Consider the following 17,785-nt stretch of genomic DNA (forward strand, 5'->3'; position numbering starts at 1 on the left):
AAATGTTAATTTCAAATGGGATAATCAATGTGAGGATGCATTCAACAAGATCAAGGCCTATCTCATGCAACCGCCCATCCTAATGTCACCAATTCCAGGAAAGTTGTTGTTACTATATGTATCAACCACAAATGTATCATTAGGAGTTTTTCTCGCACAACAAGATAATGAAGGAAAAGAATGAGCCATCTACTGCATCAACAAAATATTAGTGGGATAAAAGCTCAACTATTCACCAATAGAAAAAGCATGCTTGGCGGTAGTGTTTGCTTCTAAAAAATTAAGACATTATCTACTATCTCACTCCATCAAGTTGATTGCTAAAATCGACCCATTGAAGTATTTGCTCAACAAGGTGACATTAACAGGAAGATTATCAAAATGGATCATGATCTTAAGCGAGTTTTATATTGAGTATGTGGACATAAAAGCTATCAAGGGGAAAGTCATTGCCGACCAACTAGCAAAGGCACCACTTCAAGATGATCATCCTTTACACATTGAATTTCTCGATGCTGATATCCTAACAGTCACCACAAAGACATGGCAACTATACTTTGATAGTTCATATACACAACATGGATTAGGAGTAGACATTATATTCATCATGCCACAAGGTCATACAATTCCAAAGGCATACAAATTAAGCTTTCCATGCACCAATAATACAACAAAACATGAAGCTTTGGTCACGAGAATAAAGATGGCCATAGAGTGGAACATTACACAACTTCAAGTCTTTGGAGACTCTCAACTCGTCATCAATCAAATCAATGACGATTGTCAAACAAAGGATGAAAAAATAATGCCTTATAAGAATATGGTTGATGATGTCAAGAAATACTTTGTCGAAATAACTTTTGAGCAAATTTTGAGGAATGACAACAAAGCAGTAGATGCCATGGCAACACTTGCTTCTCTACTTCAGACATAGGAAAATCAAGAGCATTACAAATTCCTGGTGGAAGAGTTGTTTTACCCTACACATAATTGTCCCGATTCCCAAACTATATGTCACCTTGTTGGGCATGATTCCTCCTGCTATGGCCAAACTTATACATATCTAAAAGATAATATCCTCCCTCCTAACTTGTCAAAGAACCAAAAGAGAAACTTTATTCGCCAATCCTCCCATTATACTCTTGTCACAGATACACTTTTTAAACGAGGTCTAGAAGGTACTCTTTTAAGATGTCTCGAACAAGAAGAATCTGAGAAGGACTTAAATGAAGTCCATAACGACATTTGTGGCACTCATTCAAGTGGTCTTACCCTTTCAAAAAAACTCATATGCTTGCGCTATTATTGGCCAACTATGTAACAAGATTCTTTTCAAATAGCTAAAACATGCAAACAATGTCAAATCCATGGAAATTTGATTCATGCACTAGCATAAGAACTTCATGCTTTGGCAACATCTTGGCCTTTCTGTTAATGGGGTCTTGATCTAGTAGGAAAGATAAATCCTCCTTCATCCAATGGTCACAAATTCATCCTTGTAGCTACAAAATATTTTTCAAAATGGATTGAGGCAGTACCTCTCATAAATATCACAGGAAAACAAATTGTTCCATTTATCTTGAACTACATCGTATGTCACTATGGCATACCCATGACCATTATCACTTATAATGGGCGACCATTCAAGAACCAGGATGTACAAGAGCTATGTGAGAAATTCAAGATCCAACACAGATTTTCCACACCCTACTATCCACAAAGGAATGGGCAAGCAGAAGCATCAAACAAAACTATTATGAAAATCCTCAAAAAGACAGTGAATGATGCTGGCAGAGATTGGCATATTCAATTGAACCCTACTCTATGAGCCTACCATACTAGTATCTGCACACCAACAAGCGCCACACCTTTTTCTCTTGTCTATGGATTCAAAGCAATACTACCAATAGAAGTAGAGATACCTTCTCTATGACTATCCTTAAAAGGCCTTATCCCAGATGAAGAACAATGAGTATCTAGATTGCAAGAGTTAGAATTGATCCACAAATGAAGAAAAAATGTCTTTGATCATTTAAAGGTGTATCAACAAAGAATGTGCTGAAGTTATGACAAGGTCAAACCAAGAGCTTTTCAAGTTGGAGAACTAGTACTAAAGGAAAATCCATGCAACTAGACAGATCGAGAAAAGAAAGGGAAGTTTGAACCAAACCGGTTAGGTTCGTTTGTGGTCACAACAATATTTAGATCAGGAGCATATCAACTATCAACATAGGACAAGGATCAGCTCGAGGAACCCATCAATAATATGCATCTAAAGAAGTTTTATGTCTGAAAAAATAGAAAATAAAAAACAATGAAAAAAAAAATCAAATATGAGAAAAGTGCAATAAAAATAGATGGTGAAAACTTGGCAACATGCGCTATCTGTCAGATAGCTCTTCCATCTATTAGGTCATGTATCCTTCTGCTTGCATGTCATTTCCTGTTAACGTTGTTCATATCCACAAATAAGCCTTTGTACATACGCAAGCATTGCAACGGATTTCTCACAATGGTTTGGATCATTGGGTATATCATAATAAATTTATTTCTAGACTTGGGGCAAAATCCTGCACCTAGCTGGGGGCAAAATTTTCTATCGTTTTTAGCCTCATTAAACAAGTAGAACAATAGTTAGACAACTCTCGTCAAGTGAAACTGAGACACATCCAACAGTGAACACATGATCAAATTATCAACCGTCAAGCTATCACATGTCAATCTAAGCACATCACACACTTTTCAATGGATGATATCTTTTGACTAATGATTTTAACACTTTCATTCAACTTTTATATCTTTGATTTTCACTATCATGATTTCTGAGTGACTCCAGGATGTCTCTGACTAGAGGAACAAAGAAGGAACATGATATTTTTTCTTGTCTACTGTCTGTAAATTAACCATTAATATGTGCAAATTTATCTCAGGACATGATCATCGAAGTATCATTGAAGATATTTTCGATTTGCATATAGAAATGGTTAATACTGCATGTTTTATGCAAGCAACACTCATGTCATCTTGGTTCAATTATACCTCGATGCTCGTGCTAACTTGCAACATCAAAATCCAAGAAAGTAGTGCTCTAGTCATCATGGTTCAATTATACCATCGATGTTTGCACTCACTTCCCACGTCTTAAAAGCTCAATGATGACAAAACACAATAACCTAGTGATTGGTCCAATCACAGCTTTGCATTTCATTTGCATTTTGCATTTGAATTTAGCTTGCATTTCATTCTTGCATAGGATCACACAAGCTCATCTTATCCAAGGCCAAATCTATCGCATAAATCATCAATGTATCATCATAGGTGTATACACAATCGAAACGATGACTCATCTCTCTCCAGATGTTATCAACCCAAAGCGAATCTTATGTTACTCCCTCAAATGTATCAACATTAGCACATCTAAATCTTCCTGCAACGGGATATCAACAAAATGTCAGTTCTTTATCTAATAAATCTTATCAATTCTATCAAACCATTTCATCTGATCCATTCTATCATGTCTTATACACGATGCATCTTTCCTGGAACCAAACGTTTTGATCAAGTCTTATACAGGATATATCATTCTTGAAACTAGACGCTTTGATCATCTTTGTCTTATATAGGAGGTGTCATTCCTGAAACCAGACTAGATCTGAATTTCACCAATATAATCAATCTTATCAATTCAATAAAACTCTATCAATCATCACATCCATACCCACATCATAGTGATCAAAGAACTCACACTTTCATCAATCAACGTTGCAGAAATCAAATCATTTCTAATTGGGAAATCAATTTTGCAAAGATTCAAACACTCCAAAGGTCAATTATCTCAATTGATCTCCCAAGGGGGCATCATCGTATTGCAATTTAGCAATCAATGGCAGGGGCATCCTATCGAACTAGTATCACATCAACATCATCAAATTGAGATTATTATTTGAATCAACGCGTCATCACATCTCGCTTCAAAGATGGACAAAATATATACACCTAAAAATGGTCTGAAGATAATTAATTAAATAAATAATTATTTAATTAATCCTCCTTCTCAATTTAATTGAATTCATTAGCAATTTGATTAATTTCCCCATTCTACTTATTAATAAATCTAAGGATTTATTTAATAAGTTCATTTCAATAGTCTCATTTGATTAATTAATTAATCCTCGACCAATTGATTCATTTCTTCTAATCCCCTAATCAATTAAAACAAATCAATTTATGAGTTTGTTAAAAGTTAATTAGCGTTTTCCTATTATTTGAATTTTTAAATTCAAAATTTCACACATGCCTCCGAACTTCTAACCACCTAACCTAACCACCCCCTAACCTAACCCATTCCACCTAATCTCGGGTTTAGCTAACCCCATCCTAACCTCCTCATCCTAACCTCCTTATCCTAACCTCCCATGGGTTGGATATTCTCCCCTTGAGACATATGACACTTATGCCACATGTCTCCTCCCTTGGACACTTGCCCTCTTGTGAGTAAGATTCCTTGACACTTGTCACCATACAGATGGCAAGTGTCCCTCCCTCCAACCTCTTCTCCAACCTCCTCCAATTTGACCCTTGATATCTTCAGATTCAATCTTGATCGTTTTCCTGCCACCTCACCCCCGCCCTTGGAAATCCTATAAATATCCCCCATTTTGGAGCACAAAGGATCCCATCTCATCTCATTTCAAGCATTGTTATTATAGGCATATCATTTTTAGCATTCTAGTTTAAGCATTGTTATTATAGGCTATTGCATTTTAGATCTAGCTTAATTTGATCATCTTCTAGTATAATTGCTTAATCATATATCACAATAAATCTCTCATCTAGCTTAACTGCATCTATCATATAGCATAATCAATGCATACCATTAGCATAATTAACTTCTTGGATCAATCTAGTTTAATCATGCATTTATCTAGCTTGCACATCATATCATTTTAAATCCTCCTTGGTGTAGTCAAATCACTGGGATTGCTCATCTAGATCTGAAAGCAAATCCACACTCTCATCTCTTAGGAGGCGATAGATCGCTTTGTCATAGTTTATCTTTCATTTGATTTCAATTTACTAACCATGCTTGTAATGATCAATTGAATGTTTGTGTTGCAGCTATAAGTATCCTACTTCACACACGTGACAATCACAACATTAATTACCATATTTATTAAATTATTACAACAACATTAAGTACTATATTTATTATTAAATTATTACTACAACATCAATTACTATATTTATTATTAAATTATTACTACCACATTAATCACCACATTTATTGAATTATTAGTTATGAAACGGAAGGCTAGATCCTAAGGTTTTTAAACCAATGGAAGCATTTAGTATCATAGTGTGATACGTAAGCGTTGCAATTTTGACTTGAAAATATCACAACGCGCCTATGGAAAATTCAATTCCAATTAACTTTCTTAAAAATAATGTGTAAAATCAAATTGCATCATGCCACGTGGCAGGTCATGTGAATAGAATACGTCATATCCACGAACCTTTCGTTTGCAACGTCGATACAACTGGCCAACAGCACCCGCAGGCCTTTTCCGGCCCTTTTTTTTCAAGATTCACATGGAAACGACCGCCCATTGCCGGTAGCACCATTCGGGAACCTCCAGCTGCCAAGAAGCTTGCCCGAGTCTACAGTCTTCAATCGCTGACACTCCCTCTTTCATGAGAACAGCACTTTGGAGTCTCTTTAAGATTCAATCTCATTACCCTAATTATTCTCCGCGATGTAAAATTTCTCCAAATAATTCACAAGTACAGTTTAAATGCTCGAGATTCGACCATTCGCAGACGGGATCGGCTTTAATTAGCAACTGAATGGCATAAATCTGTATGTTTTTATACCATGGGTGGTCTTAAATCCAAGTGGAGGGTTATCACGGTGGTGATATTTGCAGTATGCGCGGGTTTAGCTGGATTGATGGAGCTGCTGAAGCCTGTTCCGAACGGCTGCAATATGACCTACATGTACCCCACTTACATTCCCATTTCTGCTGCCAACAACATTTCCGCGGGGAAATATGGACTGTATTTGTACCACGAAGGCTGGAGAAAGATCGACTATGATGCGCACCTCAAGCAGCTATCTGGTGTGCCCGTGCTTTTTATTCCAGGCAATGGCGGCAGCTACAAACAGGCAGGTCTTCTTCTTCATCATCCTCTTTTTATTCTTCACAAACATAAATTGACCGTTAATTGCTCTCAGGAATTGTGTTTAATAGCCTCAGAGCTGCCTATTAGCTACTAATAGGCAGTTATGTTCTTGATCTTATCAGTTTTCCTTAACTAATAGGCAGTTATCTTCCCGATCTTATCATTTTTTCCTTTTTCGTTTTATAATTAATTAACTGTTCTTGCTTATTAATTGTACACAAAATTACATTTGAGGGCTAATTGCTTCTTGTGCTCATCATAATAGCCTCGGAGGTGCATTTTGCTTACAAACAGACATGATATCTTCATCTTCTGATCTCATCAATTTAAAAAAAATAAAAAAATTAATTGATTGGTTTAATTGTTTGTTCACAAACTTACATTTGAATTCTAATTGTTTCTAGCATTAGTCATAAATAGCCTTGAAGGCACATTTTGACTACCGAAATGCAGGCCTTTTTCATCTTTTTCTTTATCTTTTGAGTTTTTTCCTTTTCGAAAACTTTCACGAGATTGAATTTGCATACTAAAAATGCCCAGGACTTGTTAAATAACTTAAAAAGCACATTTGAGGCACACAAAAACAAGGTCTTTATCTCTTTAGGTTTTATGTTAAATTTATGACAAATTTAGATTGCATGCCAATTGTACAAATATTTTAAAAGGCACATTTAAGCTACGAAATGACAGTTCTCTTTTATTTTTTCAAGTTTGAAAAGATTACAAATTTAGCTAGATCTTTGAAAAATAACTGTTATTTTGCATGGGCCAGCTAGGAATCAATTTTTTCAAGTTTGAAAATATTACAAATTTAGCTAGATCCTTTGAAAAATAACTGTTATTTTGTATGGACCAACTAGGAACCAATTTTTTCATTTCAAGTTTGAAAATATTACAAATTTAGCTAGATCCTTTGAAAAATAATTGTTATTTTGCATGGACCAGCTAGGAATCAAACCCAGGACATCGCATTAGCTCAGTAACTCAGTTGGGCTAGATAATTGAGTTCTACACATTCCAACATTTTGTTTCAAACTCAGCTTGAAGGGGCCAAGAGGAAGGTGGCATTTAAGTGAATCCTTCTGAAAAAGAGAGGTCTTTGATTCTGCACCATAGATCTACCATGACGTTCTTTGAGCAACAAATGCCATATCTTTTATGAACCCAACTGTTGAGAGTTCAAGAAAGTGCAGAATGTGTAGGCCAGTATTAATAGTAATATCACTGTTCTGACCGGCATGCCACATGTTTAACATATAAAATGGCATTTGAACATGTGACTGCTATATGAAATCGATGTAAAGATCCTTAATAAATGAAGTGCATAGTATGTGGCAACATACAATCTTATCTTACTTAGAAACTGGCATGTCAACATGTGCATGCTATTGGAGTGGCCTGACCTAGAGGCCTTAGAACAATGATGCACGTAGGGCTCGGTGAATATGATTTGAAGTCAAAATATGATTAAGTAAATAACAACCTCAGAGTTGGAACTTTGATAAAGTTATCATAATTAAATGGTTAAGAAATGAAGTAATGACAAATAAAGGGGAGGACAAAGGTCTGAATTGAGAGTTATCAAGTACAGTCACTTGACATATCAGGGAAGAGGTTGCATGGTACTTGACTTACATGCAAACAAATGAGTCTCTTCTGCATGCATGCTTCTTGTTGGTTCATGTAAATAAAGTGTAATGCTGCTGTGACTGCATTCCCTACAAAAATCTAAAACTGAGACAAGACAGAAAGCTGAGAGGAATCTGCGTGAAAACAAACTGAAGCAGCAACTACTGAAAAATTCTACTTGGCTTATCAATGATGTGGAATGTGAACAGTTCTACGTGATCACTGAAACTAGACTAATATTCCATAAAAGAGAAGAGCACTTTTCTGAGATGCTTTGCACATCAAATTAGTCCCAAATAGTAGAGGAAGAATGAGCTCTCTACCTGGCCCAAAACACAGGCTGTTGCAGACGTGCAAACAATTACCATCCGAAATCAAAGTTGTATGGACATGGATACGGTATCTGATACGGATACGGCTATTTTTAAGACCCCCAATATGGATACGGCTGGACACGTCATTCATAAAAAACACATACACATATATTTAACACAATTTTCTAAGTTATTCGAGGAGATTTTCATTACTTCAAAAGCAATATAGACACATAATTTCTACATAAATAATGATAAGTTGATTTAACATTTTACAATATGCAAAAATAGAAGAGTTGCATTGGAAGATAACCCAAAAAATGGGTCACTGAAATAGAAAAACATTTCATTTGTCTTTCTCATTTGGTGTAGGTTTTGTTAATACCATTTAAAAAAAAAAATGCATTAATGAAGTTTAAAAAAATTAAATTTAGGAAGATTTACGTCAATTTTTTAAAAAAATCAAATCACATTAGTATTTAGCATGGTTGGAAATCTAGGATTTTTGGGCATGCGTGGGTACAATATTTGACGTGTATCTGGGCTGTATCGAATACGTATCCATTTCAAAAACGGGAACAGATGCAGGGAAACGCATTCCTAGGGAGGGACAAAGGAGTTTCCAGCAACTCTGTCCAAAATACATCTTGACCTTCACAGACCTTAGGGTATTTAGAATTAATTCCCTGTACAACATGTTCACTTTATTCTTTTGGGATTAATTATATCTATGATTGCCAGGTCTGAAACATTCAATTTGCTTGGGAGGCTAAAAAAATTGGAAATCCAAAATTTCCAAAAAAAAAGGGTAAAATTTCTATAGGAATTGAAAAATTTGGACTGAACCAGACATACCTAGCTGGCCCAAAAATTCCTTTTTTTGGATTAATTATTTCCATGGTTACCAGGTTTGAAACATTCAATTTGCTCAGGAGGCTAAAAAAATTCAGAAATCCAAGATTTTTACTAAAAAATGGGAAAATTTCTATAGGAAAAGAAAAATTTACTGAACCAGACAAACCTTGCCTGTCCAAAATGCTAGACATGACCCAATTTAGACCAGATCTGGTAACAGTGATTACTTCTTACAGATATACCTAATCCCACTAACATAGACGTTGAATATAGATTTATTATTTGCCAAGTGTGGGTTGGTGGACCCTCTACCTAAAGGCTAAAAAGGTGGGTTTGAAAATGAACATCCCCAGAAGTTCCCTAACACATAAAATCATAACTTGTTCCTGTATACGGTGAAAATGGAATGATTATAATATTGTAAAACCAACAAAGATCCAACCACATAAAACCCTAGTTCTACAATTAAGAATCCACCATACACCAATGAAGAACCTAAAACATGCAAAATATCAAAAACATGAAAGATTATACCATTCACATGCTTAGTAGGGTTTGATCTCCATTGTTTCCTATCTCCATTGATTTTGTTTGATATGGTTGCTTTCAAATTTTGTATTGTGCACAAGAGCTCAACAAAGAATGGATTGTGGTTGTGTAGATGCTTGATTGCATAAAAGATTGATTGATTGCATTAGTTAATTAGGGTTGATAAGCATGAAAGGATCCTCTTATATAGAGAGCACCCTATAAATGAAGGGATAGGATTAAGATGAATGACAAGTGTCATGAAAGAAAAAAGTTAATGAATTAATTAAATAAATAAAGATCTATTTAATTAATAGAAGAAGTGGGACCATTTAAATAAATAAAATATATTTATTTAATTTAGAGAAAAAATAATTTAATGAATTAATTAAATAAATAAAAATATATTTAATTAATAAAAAGCTTAAGATAAAATAATTAAATAAATAAGGCTAGGACAATTTTAGGTGTCTACATTTCCCACTACTTGACAATTACTTTTTATACAACATAAAAGAGTTCATGACACTCAGGTGACTCATAAAGGACAATGAAATTACAATTTGAGAAGAAGCTGCATGCCTTTGTCTTCCATGCCAGTGAGTGTTGCATGGATGCTGTTGTTTTTTATGTAAATAGACTGCTATACTACCATAACTATAATAGTATTACTATTCCATTTACATGGTGTTGACACGATGAGGCAAAAGTGTAAATGGAATTCAATTACTTGGATTTAAATATGGGAAGAAGATGGCGAAAATTCTGGAGCTAATAAATGAAGTACTGGTTGTCAAAATAGGGAAAAAAACTAATTTCGTTATTTGATGTCGAATATAGTGTGCAGGGATAAAATTAGACATAATATTTTTAAAAAATGCTTATCATAAAAAGATGTGCAGGATTAAATAATAATAAACTATTTTATTCACTTTGAGGGTTTATCTAAAAATAAATGAATGGTCCTAAAATAGTAGGATGTTTTGTCATGGAATATGGTATACCATTTTAGGGGCAGCCCCTACGTTTTCAAAACCGAATCTTTATTAGGATATAATTCAAAAGAAAACATTCATTATGGTTAAAATTTAAAACTTTAAAATTTAACTTTTAGAAAAGGATTAGTCAAAGTAAAATTTAAAGAAAATTTAACTGCCCTAATGCTTGAAAGTTTTTCTTCAGTCTACCTATACTCTTATTTTTTGGCCTCAAAATGTAAAAGTGAGCCATGGAATGTTTTTCAGAATTAATTTTTGAAAAACTTAGGCAACGACATGGCAAATGTGGCTGATTGTAATTACTTGGTATTTTTAAAAAATGTTATGCTACTATGACCATAACTGTCCTCATCCTTCTCCATGGTTTTCCTCTCCTCCCTCGACCCCTCTATGGTGGAAGGCATGCTTATATTAGTCTCTCTGAAGTGTATGAGGAGATCTGTTTTCTCCTGTTGTAATTTTAGGTGTTGGTAAATGATGCTGCCAGCCTAGATTAGTAGATGGAATATTTTAGTGCAATAAGTTTCTTCCTTCCTTGTAATGTCCTCAATAGCAACAAGCATTAAAATGTTTTGAGTATGTCTGCAATATGAAGCACGATTTAGAAATGAAGCCTCTATAGCAGAAAATCTCAGCTGGTTGAAATGATGGAAACTGATTATTATAAGTGGGCTTCCTAATACAATTTTGTAATCCTTGTTCTTTGTCACAGTTTTCAAGGGCTCTAAATAGGTATTAGGTTCTAGATCATGACTAGATAAGTTAAGTGAGGCATACAGTTACTTCTGCCTGGTTTGTAAAATTATGATTACTGCTCTTTAAATAGAAATAGGAATCACATTTTTACAAATGAAAAAAGAAAAAATGTTTATTTACATCTTTTGTTTGTTAGGAAAGTTAATGGGATGCTTGATATTTGTTGAATGCTACGTGGACACAAGTGTGCAACTGTTTCATGTTCTGAACTTAAATACCTTTGGTTTTCAAAAGGTGCGCTCATTGGCAGCAGAGTCAGATCGAGCATTTCAAGGAGGTCCTCTAGAGTCCACTTTTTATCAGGAATCTTCCTTCACACCTGAAGAGGCAGGTCTAAGTTCTAGTTCAAATGGAAGACAGGAGGAGGATATGCGGACAATTTTTTCAAGTATTAGAGGACAAAACCAATATCCAAATGTTCTCGATTGGTTTGCTGTCGATCTTGAAGGCGAACATTCTGCCATGGATGGTCGCATACTTGAAGAACATACAGAATATGTAGTACAAGCCATTCACAGGGTATGTATATTTTACCTTTGTTTTAGAGGAGACGGGTTATTATATTTATGAATCTTAAGCTAAATTTATTATTCTTACATTTTTTATATTCATGATCTCTAATAAGATGCTTTTCTTTGTTCTTTTGTAGCTTTTGTTTGAGTTGAAAAAGTAAGTGTACTCCAATCTGATGTTGTTTATCATGTTATTCAATTAACATTAAAATCGTAGTCATAATAAAATTTATTATAAAATAGAATGATAAGTTAAAACTTTTTAATCACTGTCTAAGCATGACATCAATGTATGTGTTTGGATGAAGTAGAGACGTTGACTTTTTGTCTTTTTGATAGGTTTGAAAATCAAGTCCAAAACATTAGGATTTCCTTCTTGAAAATTTTTAGTGGTTGTTAATGTAGTTTGTTGGTTATTATGCATATTATGGGAATTGATTCATTTGTGTAGATGTTTAAAGGGCTAAAGCATTTGAAATTTCTAAAATTTTCATGTTAGCTGGCCGTTCAGTTCCAACATTGAGGTTCTGGAGGAGGCTCTAGATATGGTGGTGATCTGTCATGATACTAGTCTATAACCATAGACTTTTCATGTTATTCCACTCTCGAATGAGAGCATGCCATGTTGGGGGCCAAACCGCACAGAAGGACTAGTAAGAAACAAATTATATTGATAAACAAAGTCGGTCAGTGGGATTTAAAAGTTAAATTAGTTATGCTAGAGAAGTACTAAGGTAAGAAGACCCTATGTTGTGAAAAGCAGCGAATAAACATGACAAGAGGGGAATAAAACTAAATTAATTAAACACCAAATCATTTGAGCTATGTTTAAGTATAGTTTAATAGATATGATTCAGTGGTAAAGATGGAGCATGATCAGAATGAAAGCCAGGGTTCAATTCCCTCCTGGAACTTATGCAAGGTGGTGAGTAGGTAAAGTTTTCTGTTACATCTATAATTTTGCAGGTATTTGAGCTTTGCATGTGTGATGAAGCTAGGAGAAAACTTGGAGGGGATGATGCCATGAAGGCAGAATTTCAAGCCTTGATAGAGAATAAGACATTGGTGCTATTAGCCTATTTGATTTACCCCAAAGGAAGAAGCCCATTGGTTTCGATTCAGTGTATAAGGTCAAATGTAGACCGGATGGTTTTCTAAACAAGTACAAAGCTAGGCTTGTTGTAAAAGGATATGCATAGCAGAAAGGGGTGGACTATGAGGAGACATTTGCCGTTGCTGCAAAGTTGGTAACCTTTCAAAAGGTAAGTAATATTGCTGCTCAGTTTGAATGGAATGTTTGTCAAGATCAAGTAGAGGAAGTCTACATGGTGCAACTTCATGGGTTTTAGGCTCCAGGAAAAAAAACATAGGTTTTGCAGTTTGTTTAACTAAGTAACTTTAAGTCTTTGTACACACTTAAGTAGGATCCTAGAGCCCAGCACATAAAATTTATTGATACCTTTGAGATTCTGAATATAGGAGTTGTGCTAATCCAAATCTCATTGTGATACTGGTTGTTTATGTTGATGATCTTACAATCATCAATAGTAGAGCCAAGTCAATTCAAAAGGCCAAATCTGACCTTTGTTCCAGTTTTGAAATGACTGATCCTCACCTCCTCCTGCAGTATCGTTTAGGACTATAGTTTAGGCAACTTCAGAATGCAATATTTGTATCACAAACTAAGCATGGCAAAGATTTAATGGAAAGACTTAAAATGTGAGTGTAATCCATCATCTACACTTGTGGAAGTTGGTATGAAACTCTCAACTAACATTGGTTCACCAATGATCATGAGTTAGTGCATTGTCAACTAATTCATTCTCTTTTAGATTACTATCACTTTGTCGGAGTTGCGTTCTAGAGTAACCTACCTTTCTAGATTCATGTCAAATCATCAAGATGAAGATTGGCAAGCTGCAAAACATGTTCTTTGATACATCAAAGGAACACTCCCCTTTGGCATACTTTATCAACACCCTGCCAATTGATTTGGTTATATTGACTCCAGCTGGGCTGGATCAGTTGATACTTGCTGATTGACAACTAGATATATCTATTTCTCTTGGATCAAGAGTAATTTCATGGTAGACCAAGTTACTATGTACAGTTGCCTTATCTTCCACTGCAGCAGAATCTAAGGTTGCTGTCAAAACAGGGTTTGAGCCAATGTGGTTGCTGAAGATCTTGGTCAATCTTCAACTTGGTCTCACTACACCAACTTCACTCTTTTGTGATAATCTAGGAAGTCCTCAAGATGGTGAAGAATCCAGTCTATCATGCCAGAACCAAACATATTTAAGTGCTTAACAATTATATCAGCTAGTTGTTTGATAGTATGCATATTTGTCTTTAATATTTCTTTATACAGGAGCAAATTGCAAATATTATGACTAAACTGCTTAGTAGAGATAAATTTGTCAAATTTCAAGATTAGCTTGGACTTGTATCTAGCATAGCAGCAAAAATCATTCTTGGGTTAGCGTTAGGATTTTCAAAAAGGAAAAATAAGGGTTAGGGTCTTCAAAAAATGAAGAAAATCTCCATAGAGTCAATAAAACAGCAAAAATTGGAAATTCACCACATGATTGGTTATTTTTTTTTTTGGTAGATAAATCACGCAAGATTGGTGAGTTATTGGTTTGTGTGACTTTCAGCTATTTAATCTGTCAAGAGTTTGCACCTTTTCAGCAATTTAATCTGTAAAAGCTTGGACTGGGCAATTTCTTGTATGAGTTGTGTTGATGTGTTTTTTATGCACATGCGAACACATAATAAAATACCAAGGTATCTTATCCTCTCTTGAACAAAGTCTCTCATATGCTATGCTTCGCGATCAAATGAGACAACCCCAAGGTTACAAAATTTTAGGTTTTGACTTGTGGATAAGTTCAGTGGTTTGATGTGATAATGCTGGAATCACAAGGGGACTTATGTTGTACATGAATGCACAATCTTATCATGGATGAGGATAGGTATGCCGATAACTTAGGATTTGGCAATGAAGCTCCGGACTTAATTCTTACTAAAAAAAGGGCAAAAGGAATAGGGTTCAAGAAATCTATTCTAAGGCTAGGAATGTAGGAAATGATGAATGGATCTAGTGGAATCAATGGATCTAGTGGAATCAAGCCAGGCAAGGTCTCACAATCAGGTATTGACACAAGCTTAGTGCAATCGTCTAAGGTATACTTAAAGATTTTCAGGCTATCACCATCAAACGTTGACACCATCCAAGTTGATGTTTGTCAAAGGACGCGTAATAGTTGAACTTAAGCTTACTTAAAATTCCAGTTGACCACACAAGGCGCACTTACCAGTGGCAAGAGGCTAGTGGTATGGATTAAGGATTCCACACAAATAAATTCAACAAATCTTTCACTCAATCTAACATACATGAAAATAAATTCTAATCTTAAAATCTAATCTAACTTGGAGGAATTGAGAACCATGAATGCAAATACAACACTTGAAGAGCAAAATCACCAACAATTGAACAATGATTAGGATTCAAATAGCTGTAGCATATACCAACAATTCTACAAAAACCCTCCCTTACAAATGAGAGAAATGAGAGACAAGGAGGCATATATAGAGCCTCAAAAGAAATGAATGGCCCAGATTGATTCAAGATCAACGGCCAAGATTACAAGATAAAACCCTAATTAGGGTTTGTACAACCACCATTACATTGGCCAATAAGAAACGAGGGTAGGTAAGATAAATAATATTTGATGTAGCGCCATGTGTCACCTATTCCCTCCTTGAATGAATGTTGACTTGGTACCCTTTGATTGAACGAGTGATGACTAGGATGCCACCTCAGCTTGCCTTATACACTTAACCAATTTGCCTTGTACATTCTTCATCTTCACAATGTTTGGAATCCCTTATGATACTTTGCATTCCATCCTTATGTTAAGGAATTCCATGAATTGTTCCCTCCTTATGTTTGGAAAATTTCCCAATCTTGGAATCCTAAAATATTTTCTTCCTTGACGCACTTTGATATTGAAATTCCTTGATGTAGTTCTGGATTTCTTGATGTAAAATCCTTTGTGTTCATTTCTTGAACTTGCTTTCCTTCATTTGTTCACCATCAAAGTGAAGTCTTTTTCATGATTTGATCTAGTCCTCATCTTCACCTTCTGGAATCTCTATTTGGAAATCCCCATCCAATCTTCCTTATCCTCATGGCATGCATCCTCCTTCACCTCAAGCCTTGATCATCGTACTTCCTTTCCTCGTAACAGTCCTGCAAAACAAACAAGCATTGAATCAAACACCCATGTGATAAACTTGATTTCAACCTTGGTGGGAAATCCATCCGCATATGGACTGATCATTCCTCAAAACCATCCGCATTATCCTTGTCCATTCTTCACTTGGTGGAAATTTGATGCCTATCTGGACAGCTTCCTTCCTTTGTAATTCTGCCTTGCAATGGAAATCCGACCCTCATCTAGACTCACTGTCCTTGAAAATCTTGTGTTGATTGGATCACCATTGCATGGAGTGGAAATCCAGACACCATCAGGACTTTGTTCCTAACATTTGTCCCAACATGCGATAGGTAGTCTCAGAAAATTGTAACACCAACTTTGGAAAATATGAAGGTCCGGATTGAAATCTGGAAGATTTTCCTTAAGAAAAACCGATTTTCAGACTTAGGGTAAGTCTGATCATAATTGCTAAGTCTGAAGACACCCATGTAAACTCAGAAAAATCAAGTATTTGGAGCCCAAAAATGAATGTCCAGGTCTGGAAATATCACTTGGAGGTCTGAAAACACTCAGAAAGTGACTGATATTTTATATCAAAGTTGTAATAAAAGTCTGATTTTCTGAGGACAAAGTTTGAATACGCCCTCCAGTGCCTAAAAATACTCAGAAAATGGTGTATTGAAGTCTGATTTTCTGATTCTTAAGTCTGAATATACCGTCTGAAAGTCTGAAAATGGCTCCAAAAAGTCTGATGACACTCTAAAAACGATGAATATCAATGGCTGGAAGTGGTCACACCCATGTCACATGCTTGCATTTGAATTATTTTGACCTTCAAAACTCAGAAATGGTCACATCTGGGCACAACAATGTGGCTGGAAATGAAGTTTCAGTTTGAAGACAACCTGGTATACTCAGAAAAATGTCAAAAATTGTGCTCGGAAGTATACCACAATTCTGAAAATGCTTGGAAAAGGGTGTGGAAAAGTCTGATTTTTAGTTCTTAAAGTCTGAAGACACCCTTCCAATGTCCAACAATGGCTGCCCAATGTCTGAAGACAACCTACAACTTTAATAAATCAGTCATTTAAACTTGTCGCAGTCATAGGAAACACTTGTATTTGATGAATTTCACCTTCCCAAAGTGAAGTTTGTCAAATCTGGGCACAAACAAAGGGCTGGTAAAAAATATCTAAGTCTGAAGACAAATCTGAAAATGGAGTTTCAGACTTAGATCAGCAATGGAAGCTCCACCAAATGCCCAAAAAACTCATAAGAAATGATACCCAAGTAAAATTTTCCAAGTTGGCAAGTGGCTGGAAATGAAAATCAGTCTGAAGACAAATCTGCAACTATGGAGTTTTAGACTGTAACAACAATGGCAGCCCTTGAAAATGCACTGAAAACTCCTCCAAACAACCCTTAACCAAAATCGCCTTAGTGTGGATGAGCTGGGCAATGAAGAATAATTTTGAAAATGCGTTCCCAGCCAACAATGGAGGTCAAATCACTCCTAGCAGTGGCGCCCAGCAAGGTCTGAAAATAATGGCAGCCACCAAGCATGAAGAAAATCACCCCAAACAACGGCACAAAGCACTCCCAAATAAAAATCGAAATTTTCCCAGCTATGGTGCCATTCCAAAATTCTGAAAATGTCTTCAATGGCAGCTCGGATGTGCAACAATGGAGGTTGGAACGACCAAACTGAAAAAAAATGGAGGAAAGAATCCTCAACCCAACACTTCACTTCAGCACTTTGCCAAAATTCACCAATAAGGGAGAAAAATCAC

The 17,785-nt window shown here is 35.5% G+C and overlaps 1 protein-coding gene across 7 annotated transcripts in view; it reads left to right on the top strand.

Moving 5' to 3' along the window:
* The first annotated feature begins 5,615 nt into the window (after positions 1 to 5,615).
* Positions 5,616 to 17,785, top strand: part of LOC131073079 (uncharacterized) — a 133,847-nt gene continuing 121,677 nt past the window's right edge. For 3 of the 7 annotated variants that reach the window (XM_058009437.2, XM_058009440.2, XM_058009443.2), the window contains exons 1-2: positions 5,618 to 6,163; positions 11,495 to 11,779. In XM_058009437.2, the coding sequence (XP_057865420.1) occupies positions 5,873 to 6,163; positions 11,495 to 11,779 (576 nt within the window). In that variant the 5' untranslated portion in view covers positions 5,618 to 5,872. Of the gene's footprint in view, positions 6,168 to 11,494; positions 11,780 to 17,785 lie in introns of those variants that run through there. The other 4 variants (XM_058009439.2, XM_058009441.2, XM_058009438.2 and 1 more) reach the window with 4 other exon arrangements.

The sequence above is a fragment of the Cryptomeria japonica genome, chromosome 3 (genome assembly GCF_030272615.1).
Source record: "Cryptomeria japonica chromosome 3, Sugi_1.0, whole genome shotgun sequence".
In the NCBI taxonomy this organism is placed as follows: Eukaryota; Viridiplantae; Streptophyta; class Pinopsida; order Cupressales; family Cupressaceae; genus Cryptomeria; species Cryptomeria japonica.